General features: G+C 44.8%; 1 protein-coding gene across 3 annotated transcripts in view; it reads right to left on the reverse strand.

The window, feature by feature from the left end:
- Positions 1-1,143: 1,143 nt before the first annotated feature.
- The window catches only part of LOC103349663 (C-C motif chemokine 28), a 61,429-nt gene continuing 46,642 nt past the window's right edge, over positions 1,144-15,930 (reverse strand). For all 3 annotated transcript variants that reach the window (XM_089312760.1, XM_017344707.4, XM_008262333.5), the window contains exons 2-3: positions 9,684-9,810; positions 1,144-3,923 (exon numbers count right to left, since the gene is read on the reverse strand). In XM_089312760.1, the coding sequence (XP_089168886.1) occupies positions 3,722-3,923; positions 9,684-9,810 (329 nt within the window). In that variant the 3' untranslated portion in view covers positions 1,144-3,721. The remainder of the gene's footprint in view (positions 3,924-9,683; positions 9,811-15,930) is intronic.

The following is a 15,930-nucleotide window of genomic DNA, read 5'->3' on the forward strand; positions in this document are numbered from 1 at the left end:
GAACAGAGTTATCAACTCCAGATACGATAAAGTAAAGGTATAGCTGATATGAGGCCAAGCAAAGCTGGAAGGATAAGGAGGGAAGGGATTAGAGTATGGAGTACTATCTACCTCTTCCATAAAAAGGAGGCCACAATTCTAGAGCTAGTGTACAAATGAATGGAAGATGGGCACAATATTCAAAGTTATAAAGATAAAGAAAAATCCTTGTTAGAAAACCAAAACACATTAGGGTGAAGAAAGAGAAGGGAAATGAAGGAGGAAGTATTAAGGAGGCAATAGGTATTAAGTTAATAAACACAAGATTCTTTAGTGGCCAGCATTGTGGTACAGCAAGTTAAGCCATTGTGTATAATACCAGCATCCCATATCAGAGCACTGGTTCAAGTCCCAGCTGCTCTGCTTCCAGTCCAGCTCCCTGCTAATGCACTTGGGAAAGCAGTGGAAGATGGCCAAAGTATTTGAGGCCCTGCACCCTAGTGAGAGATTCAGCTGGAGCTCTGTGCTCCTGGCTTCAGCCTGATCCAACTCAGGAGTGAACCAGTATATGGAAGATTCTCTCTGTCTCTGTCTTTCTCTCTCTCTTTCAAATAAATAAGATAATTTTTTTTAAGTCTTTGGGGCAGGCATTGTGGCATAGCAAGTAAAGCCAACACCTGTGACAGTGGTATCCCATATGGGCACTCATTCAAGTTCTGGCTGCTCCACTTCTGATCCAGCTCCCTACTAATGACCTGGGAAAAGCAGTGGAAGATCGTCTATGTGACTGGGCCCCTACCACCCACGTGGGAGACCTGAATGAAGCTCCTGGCTTCAACACGGCCCAGTGCTGGTCAATGCAGCCATCTGGAGAATAAACCAGCAGATGGAAGATCTGTCTGTCTCTCTCTGTAATGCTTTCAAAATGAATAAATAAATCTTTAAAAATTCTTAAACATTTCATTTGAAATTATGGAAATAACTATTAGAAGAACTAGAGGTTTTTAACAATTTTAAAGAAGTTGCCTCAAGGAAACAAGCCAGGGAATGGGGAGGGGAGGGTAGAAGGATTTTACTCTTTGTTACACATTCTTCTCTATCACTGATTTTTAAATCACATATTAGTATTACTTTACTAAGAACATAATCTTCAAAAAGGAAAACTTAGGAAGTTAACCAGGGTGATTTATTCATAGTATATTAGCTTAGAGAACAGTAACAGTTTTTATTCTTATATAGTAACAGTACATAGTACAGTAACAATGATATAATATTGTATAATAAGCACATGTGACAGCCTGTTAAATGGGATTTCTCAAAAATCTTGTCTTCTGGGCACATAGTCATCATAGTTTTCATTATTTGCATTATGGTAAAATCCATTTTAAAATCTCACATGAAACTGGTGTCATTTATAGCTACCTCCAAATTGTACAGAATTATGGATCTGGACTGGAAGGAGAGAAAATCAAAAATAATTCAAGTTGTTGGTTGAAAGGATTGGAAACCAATGCTCTTGTTTTTATCCTAACCTTTCCTTAATGTGGGTTACTCTGAAGAATTGTAAAACTCCTGACTTATTCTAAGTTACTTCCATATATCATTAATGCTGTTTACTTAATGTTGCTTTCTTAGCTTTAGAATCTGCAATATGATGACAACGGATGATCATAATACAAGATTTAAGGGAAATACTCTGTTTCCTTCAGGATCATCTGTATTATCATATTATCACATCAGAAATGAAAGAATGCCATATTTTTGACAAAATCTGTCCATAAGTTCAAACGAAGATCTGGTGAGGGAGATTTTGCTAATCAACAATTATAAATTGTGTGCAGTTTTCTCCAGTGCCTAGGCATGTGAAACTCCACAGAGTCAGGTCAGGGCCTGTTTTAATCTATGGTTATTGTCACTGTCAGCAGCAACAATGCCAGGGGCAGCATGTTTCAATTCCAGGCTTCCACAAAAATAAGCTGTCAGTAGGCATCGCCTGCCCCCTTGTGAAGTCCCTGTCACAAATCTTTATCTGAGGTCCTCTCCTCCCTTCCATCCCATCCCCGTGTCTACACCTTCCCGGTATCTATTACAGGGGCTGAGATGAGAACTGGGTTCCAGGCTTCTCTCTGTCAGTTACTGAGTGACCTTGGGAAAGCCATTTGACCTCTTTGAGCCTCAGGCTTCCATTCCATAGAGTGGGAATATCAGTACAAAGCTTTGTTGGTGGGAATAAACACATCACCTGCTACACTGGTGTCACTGAGGGATGTTATACAAAAGACTGGGGATATTTTAAGCTACACCAGGCTCAGCACCTCTGTGAGTGCCATGCCACTGCCTGGAACTGGCCAGCAAGGAAGCCCAGGACACCTGGCACCTGGTAACATGCTCCTGCTGCTTTCCAACAGCTGTTTATGAAAACTGGGCTCCTAGTATACATCCTGAAGCCTCTGTGACTCCTTATTTAGGAAAAATGTAAAATCACCCCACATGGGACCAACTCGAGACCCCTGGCTAGAGCTGCTGTTCAGGAATTTACTGCAGGAGCCAGAAGTGGGGGTAAATACGTCATTTTTTTTTTCAGCATCAGAATTTATCAATCCAAACAACAAGAGCTACTCAAATTGGACTCTTTCAAGTATTGTTCAACTTAAATTTTTCTCTTTAGAAAATAAGCTCAAATGTCCATGAACCCTACATGACACAATAACTAGTACACAAATTTACATAGGAAATTCTTACCAAATATGTTAAACTTGAACCTGCTCATGAGGAAACAACCAGGCAAACCCAGATGTGGAACAAATGCTGGCCTAGATTATTCTAAAAGAGTCCATCCATGGGAGGAAAGAACAATAACCAGAAACAGAGGACCTTTCTTAGATTGAAAGAACCTCAGAGCAGGTATTTGGTTTCATGGTTAAGCCAGCAGTTAGAATGCCTATACCCTATATGAGTTCAATGCCTGCCTCTGGCTCCTAATTCTTGCTTTCTGCTAATGTGGACCCTAGAAAGCAGCAGATGAGGGCTCAAATATTTGAGATGTTACCACCTACTCCAGAGACCTGGATTGAGTTCCTGGCTCCTGCCTTTAGCCTCAGCACAGTATCAGTCTTTGTGGGCATTTGAGGAATGAAACTGAGGATAGTAGCTCGCTCTCTATCTTGCTCCCTTTTTCTATCAAGTGAATCGTTTTTAGAAGACTTAAGAAATATGATAATTAATTGAATGCATGAACTTGATTGATTCCCACATTTTATAAAAGTTATATAAAATACTCTGGAAAAAGTTACGAAAACTTGAATATGGTCTATATATATTAAATGAAACTGTTAAGTTCTTAGGTGTTAAATTGCTAATGTAATTCTATAGGGAAATGTCTTTACTCTTGAGGGATGCAAGTTGTAACATTAAAAATAATTAGAGTGAAGTGTCATAATATTTGCAACTTATTTTCCAACAGTTTAGCAAGGTTTTATACATATATGTGTGTATAAACATAGATAATGTTAAATTTGTATATACACACATAGATAAGAAAAAGAAAGTAGTTGTGGCATGATATTCGCAATGATGAATCTAGGTGAATGGTATACAGACAAGTGTTCATTGTACCATTCTTTCAACTTCTCTGTAGGTTTGGAAAACCTGATAATAAAAAAGTTAGAGCAATTACGTGCTCCTCTTAAAAGATCATCTGAAGATAAGCGCTACCTTCACCAGAGGAATCATCTTTGTGGTGTTAGGCATCAACTGTCTGGTAAGTTTTATGGCCACCTGTCACATGCTTTCCCCGACGTGCCCCTTCATGGTTCCTCTTGATGTATTTCTTCTTATGGCAGATTTTGCGTCTGTCATTTTCCTTGACTGCTTGTGCTTTCATCCACTCCTTAAGAGTATGATTCTCTGGAGCGATACAGTATCTTCTGTGCCGGACATGAAGGCTGTCAAAAAGGGAAGAAATCTGAATCAATGAAATCTTAATGACTTACAGGCAGCTCCCACTTTTTGACACTGTATTCTTTTTTTTTTTTTTTTTTTTTTTTTTGGCAGGCAGAGTGGACGGTGAGAGAGAGAGACAGAGAGAAAGGTCTTCCTTTGCCATGGTTCACCCTCCAATGGCCGCCACGGCTGGCGCGCTGCCGCCGGCGCAACATGCTGGTCCGAAGGCAGGAGCCAGGTGCTTCTCCTGGTCTCCCATGGGGTGCAGGGCCCAAGCACTTGGGCCATCCTCCACTGCACTCCCTGGCCACAGCAGAGAGCTGGCCTGGAAGAGGGGCAACTGGGACAGAATCCAGCGCCCCGACCGGGACTAGAACCCGGTATGCCGGCGCCGCAAGGCGGAGGATTAGCCTAGTGAGCCGCGGCACCGGCCTTTGACACTGTATTCTTAGGGACTGATTTTTCTTTTCTTTTTTAAGGCAGAGAGAGAGAGAGAGAGAGAGAGAGAAAGAGAGATATCCTCCAACAGCTGGCTCACTCTGCAAATGCCCACAACAGCTGGGTCTGGCCAGGCTGAAGCCAGAAACTCCACCAAGATTTTCCACATAGGTGGCAGGAACTCAGGTTCTTAAGCCATCATCACCTGCTGTTTCCCAGGCACATGTGGGAGGAGCTGGATTGGAAGTGGAGTAGCTGGGATTCAAAACGGCTCCCACATGGGATGCCTGCAGCAGCTTAACCCTCTGAGTCACAATGCCTGGAGGGGAACTTCTTTTTTTTTTTTTTTTAAGGTTTATTTATTTACTTGAAAGAGTTACACAGAGAGAAAAGGAGAGGCAGGTCTTCAATCTGCTGGTTCACCCCCCAGATGGCCACAACGGCCAGAGCTGTGCCAATGTGAAGTCAGAAGCCAGGAGCCTCCACCAGGTCTCCCACGTGAGTGCAGGGGCCCAAGGATTTGGGCCATCTTCCACTGCTTTCCCAGGGCACAGCAGAGAGCTGGATCAGAAGTGGAGCAGCTGGGACTCGAACTGGCACCCATATGGGATGCTGGCACTATGGGTGGCGGCTTTACCTGCTATGCCACAGCGCCGGCCCCAAGGGGAACATCTTAATAACAAGACATTTCCTAAACGAATGACATTGATAGGTCTTCAAAGAAAAATGAATTCTCACTGTGGCCGGTAGTTTTCTTACTACAGGAGAAAACTTGACTGCAGAAGTGATGAAAAGGAAAAAACAAAACTATAGTTGATGCTCCTACCTTTTGCAAAGGTCTAAAACCTACTCTTCCTCTCTCCTTGTGCTGTCAGCAGGAACCTGAGTAGGTAAAGACTGCACCAACAGCAGATCAGCCCAGAGGTTACACAGGAGACAACTACGACTCAACCCACTGAGGAAAATGACAAGTGGTGATTCCTAGGGAGGGACATTGGCAGAGCTGAAGGAGGGAACCGGGTTGGGGGACATGAGGGATTCAGAGCACTAAGGGCCAGAGAAAAACAGGGAACCACCACCATCTGGTACCCCTTTCAAAGGCTAACTGGGAGGGGCCTCAAATTCTCAATAAAATTCAAGGGAAAAATTAGCTATCAGCACACAGCTCCTAAATCTGAGGTGTTGAGATGTTTTAGATCCTGCAATTTAAGATTACTTACACCGGTGCTTATATCCCAAGTGTGTCCCATCAGGATAAAAAGAGACAAGGCAATGTTAGGGAGAGGGTGGCCCATTCCATACTCCCTCCCCACCACCACATTTAGAGTATTTCAGTGGTCACTGCCCCAGTCTATTTCTAGGTGGAAAGTTTTAATTCTAAGAGACTGTAAGGGGCCAGTGCTGTGACGTAGCAGGTAAAGCCACTGCCTGCAGTGCCGGCATCCCATATGGGCACTGGTTCCAGTCCTGGCTGCTCCACTTCTGATCCAGCTTTTGCTGTGGCCTGGGGAAACCTAGAAGATTGCCCAAGTCCTTGAGCCACTGCACCCACGTGGAAGACCCGGAAGAAGCTCCTGGCTCCTGGCTTTGGATCAGCGCAGCTCCGGCCATTGCGGCCAACTGGGGAGTGAACCAGTGGATGGAAGACTTCTCTCTCTCTTTGCCTCTCCTTCTCTCTCTGTGTAACTGACTTTCAAATAAATAAAAATAAATATTAAAAAGAGAGAGAGTCTGTAAGGTTGATCCCCCAATGCTCTTACCCACAAGAGAGTAGCTGAGGACAGTCCAAGGGTCTCAGAGGGGTGCCCTGTCATACAGATTACAGCTATGATTGTGTACTAAACTTCATTTTGCTACTGATTACTCTAAACACAACAGCCCGTCACAACAACTTTCGAAAAAGTACTCAAGCTTCCCGAATGATTTTATTTAATAACCCTAAATTTTATTCTTAGCAGTTAATATCTCTGTGATTTCAAAAATCTCAGACTGTTGCTAGAGATAAACAACTTCTCACTGTGCTTATGTTCAGAAATAGGCAGAAGTTCTTATTTAAGTCATTATAGATTGCTTTGAACAAGAAAACTGACATCTTGGACATCAAAAATTACAACTCTCTTTCATTGGGCCTGAAACAACGTATTTTCAGGCAGAAAAGGAAAAGAAACTTAGTGTACTTACTGTAAGTTAATTTGTATTAATTGTGATATATAATACTTGTAATTTAGGAATTCCATTTCCAACCTGAGCAGTGTTTTCTGCATCTGAAACACTTGTCTTAAACCATGAAGTTCTTATACACGGTTGAGGTTAAAGGACTATATTTTGGATAAGGAAAAACATGCTCTGTAGTAAATTGGAAAGCACAGAATTTTTGTTTATGGTGAATTCCGGGAAACACAAGGAAGGATCTGTAATTGATGGTTAAAAAATACTCCATTGTCAAATGTGATTTATTTGAGACTAGGTCATAATGATTGTGTATTTTTTAGCTTATCAGACCATAGAAGACAATTCTTTTTTTTTTTTTTTTTTTTTTTTTTTGACAGGCAGAGTGGACAGTGAGAGAGAGAGAAAGGTCTTCCTTTTGCCGTTGGTTCACCCTGCAACGGCCGCCGCGGCCAGCGCACTGCGCTGATCCGAAGGCAGGAGCCAGGTGCTTCTCCTGGTCTCCCATGGGGTGCAGGGCCCAAGCACTTGGGCCATCCTCCACTGCACTCCCTGGCCACAGCAGAGAGCTGGCCTGGAAGAGGGGCTGGCCTGGAAGAGGGGCAACGGGGACAGAATCTGGCGCCCCGACCGGGACTAGAACCCGGTGTGCCGGCACCGCAAGGCAGAGGATTAGCCTAGTGAGCCGCGGCGCCAGCCCATAGAAGACAATTCTAAAACTTGTCCTGCCAGTGCCGCGGCTCACTTGGCTAATCCTCTGCCTGCGGCACTGGCACCCCAGGTTCTAGTCCTGGTTGGGGCGCTGGATTCTGTCCCGGTTGTTCCTCTTCCAGTCCAGCTCCTGCTGTGGCCTGGGAAGGCAGTGGAGGATAGCCCAAGTGCTTGGGCCCTGCACCCGCATGGGAGACCAGGAGGAAGCACCTGGCTCCTGGCTTCGGATCGGCGCAGTGTGCTGGCCACAGCGCGCCGGCCATAGCGGCCACTGGAGGGGTGAACCAACGGAAAGAAGACCTTTCTCTCTGTCTCTCTCTCTCTCACTAACTCTGCCTGTCAAAAAAAAAAAAAAAAAAAAAAAAAACCTTGTCCTTAAAAAAACTGTCTATATTTTTTTACTCTCAGCTATTTCCAACAGTATTTATTAAGATGAAATAAAAGACTGGCATATACTAGCTAGATGTATATTAAGGGAGCTTTTCTAAGAAGTTGAGAACTCGAAATACCCTTTAGGAGGCACCTTGTTAAGTTTTCTCCACCACAGCCGATGGACCTAGCAAAGTGGTTCCACCCGAGGAGATGCTGAGACTGTTCTCAATCTCTTCCTTCTCCCACACTCATGCTTAATTAAATGTTTGCACCAAGAATGGTCTCTTCCCTAACATCTGACCCGAATTGTGGTTTGCAAATTTATTAGATCTCAGGTGTTTCTGGGATTCGTAGAAAATGGATGGACCATCTTCCCAGACAAATGCTCACATGTTCAAATACAAAAATATCAAGGAGTTCACAGCCCTGTAGCCTGAAAAAAAAAATCTGTCAATAGCCATCTAACAAGTTCTTCCTTTAAATTTGTTTGAACTCTAATCATGGTGCAGTGTTTCTCAAAGTTGAGTACTGAAAGGAAAAAAAAACTGTAGCTCAAATACCAGAGATCAAGCCAGACACAGAGACATCTGCAGAACACAGGTGAATGAGAAGTCTCTGGAAGACCCCAGGAGGGCAGAGTCCATTAGTCTCTGCTGCATCACAGCACGCAGAGTCGGTTGTTTTTTTTTTTTTTTTTTGACAGGCAGAGTGGACAGTGAGAGAGACAGAGAGAAAGGTCTTCCTTTGCCGTTGGTTCACCCTCCAATGGCCACCACGGCCGGCACGCTGCGGCCGGCGCACCGCGCTGATCTGATGGCAGGAGCCAGGAGCCAGGTGCTTTTCCTGGTCTCCCATGGGGTGCAGGGCCCAAGCACCTGGGCCATCCTCCACTGCACTCCCTGGCCACAGCAGAGGGCTGGCCTGGAAGAGGGGCAACCGGGACAGAATCCGACGCCCTGACCGGGACTAGAACCCGGTGTGCCGGCGCCGCTAGGCGGAGGATTAGCCTAGTGAGCCGCGGCGCCGGCCGCAGAGTCGGGTTTTGTGCATAGTTGTTGGTCAGTAAATATGTGTTGGATTCATTAAAAAAAAATCAGGAGATTCCTGAGACATAGCAGCTCAGGTGTAAGCAGGAGCTTATTTATAGCCCAAAGAAAGGGGTACTAAAGGGCTTAATTGCATCATCTAGAGTCCTAAGTGGGTTCAACGCTGTGGTCAGGGAGATAACCAAACACAGTGGGTTTTCAGGAGGGCATTTGGCAGTTAGTCTCTTGAATGAGTAAATGGAGTAGAGGTTGAATCAAGAGACTGGGTTCACATCCCTTTCCTGCCATTCACTAGTTATGTGACAGCTGGTGAAGTATGTACTCTCAAGCACAACTCTCTCCTATACGTGATGCCTTCCTCCCAGCATTGCTGTCAGATTCCAGATATGATGAATACCCACGCAGTTCGGGTTTAAAGCCTCTGCAGAGATATTAAGCCCCTGTATGTCTAAAGCTTTTGATAGCTTTGCTAGAGCTGAGGTGGGAAGCAAAGAGGTTGACCACGAACCAACACTCCAGAATCAAAAGCAGAGCAGGACATTTGTGATGGGATTGCCTCTAATTTTGTGACAGGTACAGATACTACTATACTTCAGCTTGAACCTTATGAGTCACTTGTAAAGAATTCAGAGAATAACAGTGACAGCAACCCCTACACTTGTCTGGAAAAGTTACCGTAAAAGCTGTGAAATATAACAGTCACCCTCTGGTTGGGGTTTTGTTTGTTCACTCACACTCCTTGTTTTGCTAAGGAAAGTCATGAACGCTTTCTAGTGGCTGAGGGGATTTAGCCCTAACTATAGCTCTGTGGGGAGTGTTGTGGTGGGAGGGGCTAGCCGGCTAGTTGAGGGCTCAGGACATCCCAGAAGAGAGATTGATTGTGCGCTTATTCCAGGGAGCCTGGGGCCTAAAGGACAGACTCTTCCCTCCCTTGATGGGATAATTATCTGCTTGTACTTCAGGCAAAGCCTCTGCAAACTGTTGTTCACTGTGTAGGTTTAGATTTCCCTGCTGAAGAGCACTCACATGACAGCATCCAAGTTACAGTCGCCATCAGCTCTCTGCAGATGACATGCACGCACCACTTTCAGAAGCTTTCTGGAAACGTGTGGTGAAACCTTAGTGCAACAGCTGGAGGCAAAGGGCAGTATGGCTAAAAGAAGAAAAGAAAGGAAATGTCAAATCTTACAGTTTACAAAAAACTGGCATGGCTTTCATCTTTAGGATTCCAGAAAATGGAATGTTAACTCACTTTAGCAAGAGGCTCTTACTGAGGGCTTCATGAAGCAAACCTGGGGCAGGACACGCCTCTACCTACTGAAACTCAAACTGTATTTGTAGGAGATAAAATTAATTTGGGCAAAGCCACAAAACCAGAGAAAGAGATTAAAAAAAAAAAAGCTGTGCACAATGCTGTTCATGAGGTTTCAGACTGACTTAACAAAGATGAAAGCAGTGAGGGCATGAGCAGGTCTGAAAACAGTGACTCCATGGTCCTGGGAGTCCACTTCGAAATTTCCCAGCAGGAGGGGCCGATGCTGTCCTGCAGTGGGTTAAAGTCCTGGCCTACAGGGCCGGCAGGGGACCTGGAGGAAGCTCCTGGCTGCTGGCTTCCGATCAGCTCTACTCTGGCCATTACATTCATTTAGGGAGTGAATCAGTGGGTGGAAGACCTTTCTCTCTGGCTCTACCTCTCTCTATAACTCTTTCAAATAAATAAAATAAATCTTAAGGAAAAAATTTCCCAGCAGGGAAGGACTTGGCTGAGCCTGGCAGGATGTGTAGGGTGGAGGGAAGTGAAGAAAGACTTGTGCAGACTAAGGGAAGTGCATGGTCGAGGGTTCAGAGACAGGAAAGCCCGAGGTGCATTTAGAATCTGAAGAAAGATGGAGCACGTTGTCTAAAGTGAGCAACGAGGAAGGGGAGTGATAGGAGACACAGTTTTACAAATCCTGAGGTCAGACCACTGAGGCCTTGAATGTCAGCTTTCATGCAAAAGGGACCACTAAATGTTGGAGAAAGAAGGGTTTTAGGAAAATCCACCTCACAGTGATAAGCAAGATGGATTAAAGGGGGGACAACCAGGATAGGAGGTCAGGGTGGGGTGGGGTGGGGCTCTTGTTATCCAGAAGCAAGGAGAGAGAGCAGCACACAGTGGAAGGAAACACAGTGCCCACATTAAAATGCGGGTCTGCGAATCCCTGCAGGCCCTGTGCAGGACATTCTCCTGTGCTGCTTATTTCACCAGAGGAATAGTGAGTAGAAAGAGTTCAGAAGAACACCAGCCGTGGGTTCAGGGGGCAGCCTCCCAATAACAGAGGGCAGTCCCTGAATTAGGGGCTAACAGAAACAGAGCCCCCCATAGCAGCTGCTGTAAGCAACAGAGGTTCCTGTCCTGTGTGTGGGGAGGGGGAGATCCCTGTATCCACACCTGGCCCACAAAGAAAGACCAGGCCTACTCACAGCCTCATCACCTTGAAGAAAAGGAGCTTTCTATGAAATTTAAAATGACTATGCGACTCATTCTCTAGGAACCCAAACTTTCTGTTAACATTCCTTAATTCAGTTACTCAAAAACCATTTACTGAGCAATTAAAATATTTTGGACACAATGCTTATCACTAGGGAAACAAAAAAAATAAATAAATCAACAGGCCTCTATCCTCAGGGGCTACAATAGAGGAGACACATCTGGAGCCACATATTTAGGCCCAGTATAATTGTCTTCTGGAGTTCTGTCCTTCTAGCACACTCACGCAGCCGTAAGGACAGGTGCACGACCATTCCCTTAGCAAACCTTACAGACTAAATGTCTACAAAACTAAGACCCAGTCACCACAGACAGAAAAGGTCATCACATACTGATAAAAGGGCCAATTCAGCAGGAAGGTGTAACAACTATAATCATACATGCAGCCAACACAGAGTAGCTAGATATATAAAGATCCACTACCAACAGATCTGCAGGGAGAAGCAGGCAGCAGTACAATTGCTATGGTCTGAGTATGGTTCAGGTGTGTGCCCCAAGGGCTCATGTGTTAGGGACTTAGTGCTTAGTGTAGTGATGTTGGGTGTGGTGCCTTGGGGCAGGCATTGTGATACAGAAGGTTAAGTTGTTCCCTGAGATGCCCATATCATAGTGCCTGGTTTGAGCCCCAGCTCCTCTGTGCTTCCAATTAGCTTCCTGCTAGTGTACCTGGGAGGCAGGGGATTATGTCCCAAGGTCTTGGTTTCCTGCCACCCACATGGGACACACTGATGGAGTTCTTGCCTCATGGCTTTGGTCTGTCCTAACCCTGGCCTTTGTGGGCATTTGAGTAGTGAATCAGTGGATGGAAAATCAATCTCTCTCTCTCTCTCTCTCCCTCCCTCCCTTCCTTTCTCTCAGTTTCTGTAACGCTGCCTTTCAAATAAATAAACTAAATCTTAGAAAAGAGGGAAAGAGGGGCCAGTGCCGTGGTGCAGCAGGTTAAAGCCCTGACATGAAGTGTTGTCATCCCATATGGGTGCCGGTTCGAATCCCGGCTGCTCCGCTTCCAATCCAGCTCTCTGCTAGGGCCTGGGATAGCAGTAGAAGATGGCCCAGTTCCTTGGGACCCTGCACCTACGTGACAGACCCAGAGGATGCTCCTGGCTCCTGATTTCGGATCAGCGCAGCTCCTGCCATTGTGGCCATCTGGGGAGTGAACCAGCAGGTGGAAGACCTCTCTCTCTGTCTCTACCTCTTTTGTAACTCTGTCTTTCAAATAAATAAAATAAATCTTTAAAAGAGAGAGAGAAAGAGAGAGAGAAGTGATTGCCAGCGGTTGCAGGGTTTGAGGGAGAACTTTAGAGAGAATAGGGAGTGACTGTTCTCAAGTATGGGATGTCTTTGGTGTGATCAAAATGTGTTGTGGTTAAACAGTTGTGACAGTTGCATAATTCTGTGAATTTATTGAAGATCTCTGAATTTTCTACTTTCAAATGGTGGATTTAGGATCAGGCATTTGACCTAGCAGTTAAGATGCCACTGGGCTCCCACATCCCATGTCCAAGCACCTGGGTTCCCAGCTCCGTTCCTGCTTCCAGCTTCCTGTTAACACACTCCCTGTGAAACAGCAAATAATGGATCAAGTATTGAAGTCCCTGTCACCCACTTGGAAGACTTTGCCTGAGGTCCTGACTCCTAGTTTTGGCCTGCTACAACCCCAACCATTGCAGGTATTTAGGGAGTGAAGCAGCAGATAAGAGCTAGCTCTCTTTTTCTTTGCCTCTCAAATATACAAAAATAAATACCTGAAAAATTTCCAAAATAAAATGGTGAATTTTAAGCAGTGAGAACCCTGGTGATCTTTTCAATGATTAGTGAATCGATTTTATAAAACTAATTATTTATTTAGCAATACTGTGCTGCCTATTATCTAAGTCAAACTCCTTTAATATCCCAAACAAGACACAATATTCTGTTTCCCATGTATGTATCCATTCAATTGCCATCTCACTATATGTGTACCACCATATTCAATCTTGGGGGTATAAAGATGAAGAGGTACTATCTTCAGAGAGCTACTACATAGGCCACTGCCTTTAGTTATGACCCAAACAACTCTAAATATGTATGAATGTATCTTCTGAAGCATGACAGGAATTAAGAATCATAAGCAAACCTAAGGAATTTGAGTTATCTAAGTGCAGATAACAACCCAAGTAATAGTTTTAAACAAGGAAAGCAATGGGACACCATAGACTTATTAAACTGGATTGTGCTTCACAGAGGTAGGATGAACTTAGCTGGAGATCAATTTGACAGAAGTCACATTAACTATGAAAGTCAAGAAGCAGCCGGCACCGCGGCTCAATAGGCTAATCTTCCACCTAGCGGCGCCAGCACACCAGGTTCTAGTCCCGGGCAGGGCGCCTTATTCTTTCCCAGTTGCCCCTCTTCCAGGCCAGCTCTCTGCTGTGGCCAGGGAAGGCAGTGGAGGATGGCCCAAGTGCTTGGGCCCCGCAACCCATGGGAGACCAGGCGCACCGCGCTGATCCGAAGGCAGGAGCCAGGTGCTTATCCTGGTCTCCCATGGGGTGCCAGCAAATGATACTGGTGATTACTAGGGGAGGTAGGCAATGAGGGATGTAAACAGGGCAGCTTGAATTAGAGCAATGGTTAGGTAACATTGCCCCCTAGAGGTTTCCTCATGCAAACTTCTATTTCTATTTTTTTCTTCAATTTCAATTATGGCTCAAGAACTTCCATTTAGGAGAGATTTCCAAGTTCCAAGTAGATGGAAAAGAAGACTATATCAACTTACATAGTTTATTCGGATGTCGTTTTTGTTTGTTTAGGAAGGCAAGCTGATTAGAGATTAGGGAGGCTAAAATATTCCCAGAAAGCCCACCCTATTGCCAACATTGCATGAGGCCAGGGATATTATGTACAATAACTTGCTTCTGTTCTGAAATTGGAGTTCACACAAATGCACACATGTCTTCTGGACTAGAAATACCTCAAAGGGAGACACATGAAACTTACCGGATATAAGAGAAAATTCTTGCATTGTGAGGTTGACACTGCAGCGGAGCCCAGAGGGCTAGAAGAGCAAGCAACTGAGGTCTCTGCAGGACCTCACCTAATGTGTATCCCCACTCCTCCCTTGATCCTTCCTAGAATTGCTTTGGGAAAGACACAGCCCAGCTGGTCCACCTGGGGACTTCCTGTTCTACAAAGTGGTTTGGGACATCAGCAGATGCATTTCTCTGCTGGCCTGAGAAGCAGGCACCAAGGGCAGGCCTCAGGACGAAGGCACAACCACAGTCAGCACCGAGTGGACCCACAGGCACTGCCCAGCACAGGGACCATAAACGTGTAGGAAGGGGCTCTGGTTATGTGAGAGACCATCCTCCCTGCCATGCCAGGCCACCTTCCCCAAGGCTCTTAGGGGGAAATGACTATTCTCTAGGACCCACAAGTTGAGAATTATCAAGAATATTTGGATTGGGAATTTTGGAAAACCCTTGTCATTACTGCCAAGGAGAAATGTGAGGGCTCAGAAAATCATGATTTCTATTTCTTGCTGGTGAAGCCCAGACCATAGGAGTTCCAAGGGAAGCATCTCACATATGTATTCAGTGAGCTGAAATCTGCATTTGAATCATATTTGAATCAGTTTACTCTTTTTTGAGACTGTGTGAACTTTTGCTCCTTTGTTCAGGAAGATTTGCTTCTGCAACGAAGTATGAATAAAGTAAGGGAAAATATTTCTAACACAGGCAGAGTATGGCAAAAATTTTCTGATAAATAGAATGAGGATCACTGAGAGGCAGAAGAAATAAACTGTAACACTCAGACTCGGGTACATCTTTATCAAAGAGATGGCATTTGAGTTGGGGGTTTGAAAAAATGGACAGAATTTGAATTGGACAGTAAGGGTAGAGGAGACACTGAGGGTGAAGATACAAAAATGGAAAAAGCAGAACTTGTATAAATTTGGTTGGAATACAGGATTCACAAATGTAAGGTATTGGAGAATGACATTAAACGTATGTTGGAACCACATAGCCTTGTACTTTATTTATTTATTTATTTTTATTTTTATTTTTATTTATTTTTTTTTTTTGACAGGCAGAGTGGACAGTGAGAGAGAGAGGCAGAGAGAAAGGTCTTCCTTTTGCCGTTGGTTCACCCTCCAATGGCCGCCGCGGCCGGCGCGCTGCGGCCGGCGCACCGCGCTGATCCGATGGCAGGAGCCAGGAGCCAGGTGCTTTTCCTGGTCTCCCATGGGGTGCAGGGCCCAAGCACCTGGGCCATCCTCCACTGCACTCCCTGGCCACAGCAGAGGGCTGGCCTGGAAGAGGGGCAACCGGGACAGAATCCGGCGCCCCACCCGGGACTAGAACCCCGTGTGCCAGCGCCGCTAGGTGGAGGATTAGCTGCGGCGCCGGCCTAAAAGCTTTGTTTTTGACACTTGGAATTCATTTTATATATATATATTGTGAGTCAGATGCATAAGGATATTTACTGTCTCAGAACTGTAAGAGTAAATGAAATGTTTTCTCCCTTTACCAAAAATAATGAGGCCATTTTTCTCCTTCCCCCTTTCTTGAAAGTTTCATTAGAGACACAGTGAATTTTAGTGCGTATATTTGTGAAGTAGGCAGGTCATGTCCGATTTCATTTGAAATGGAGATAAACTTGTCTAGAGATTAAATACAGTCTCCCGTTTTTATGGTAATTGCTATATAGCCACATTCAAGGGACAATCAACCTCTAGATAAATTTTTAAAATATCTCTAGAGT

Source organism: Oryctolagus cuniculus, chromosome 14, assembly GCF_051225735.1.
Source record: "Oryctolagus cuniculus isolate XC-2025 breed Fujian yellow rabbit chromosome 14, ASM5122573v1, whole genome shotgun sequence".
Taxonomy (NCBI): Eukaryota; Metazoa; Chordata; class Mammalia; order Lagomorpha; family Leporidae; genus Oryctolagus; species Oryctolagus cuniculus.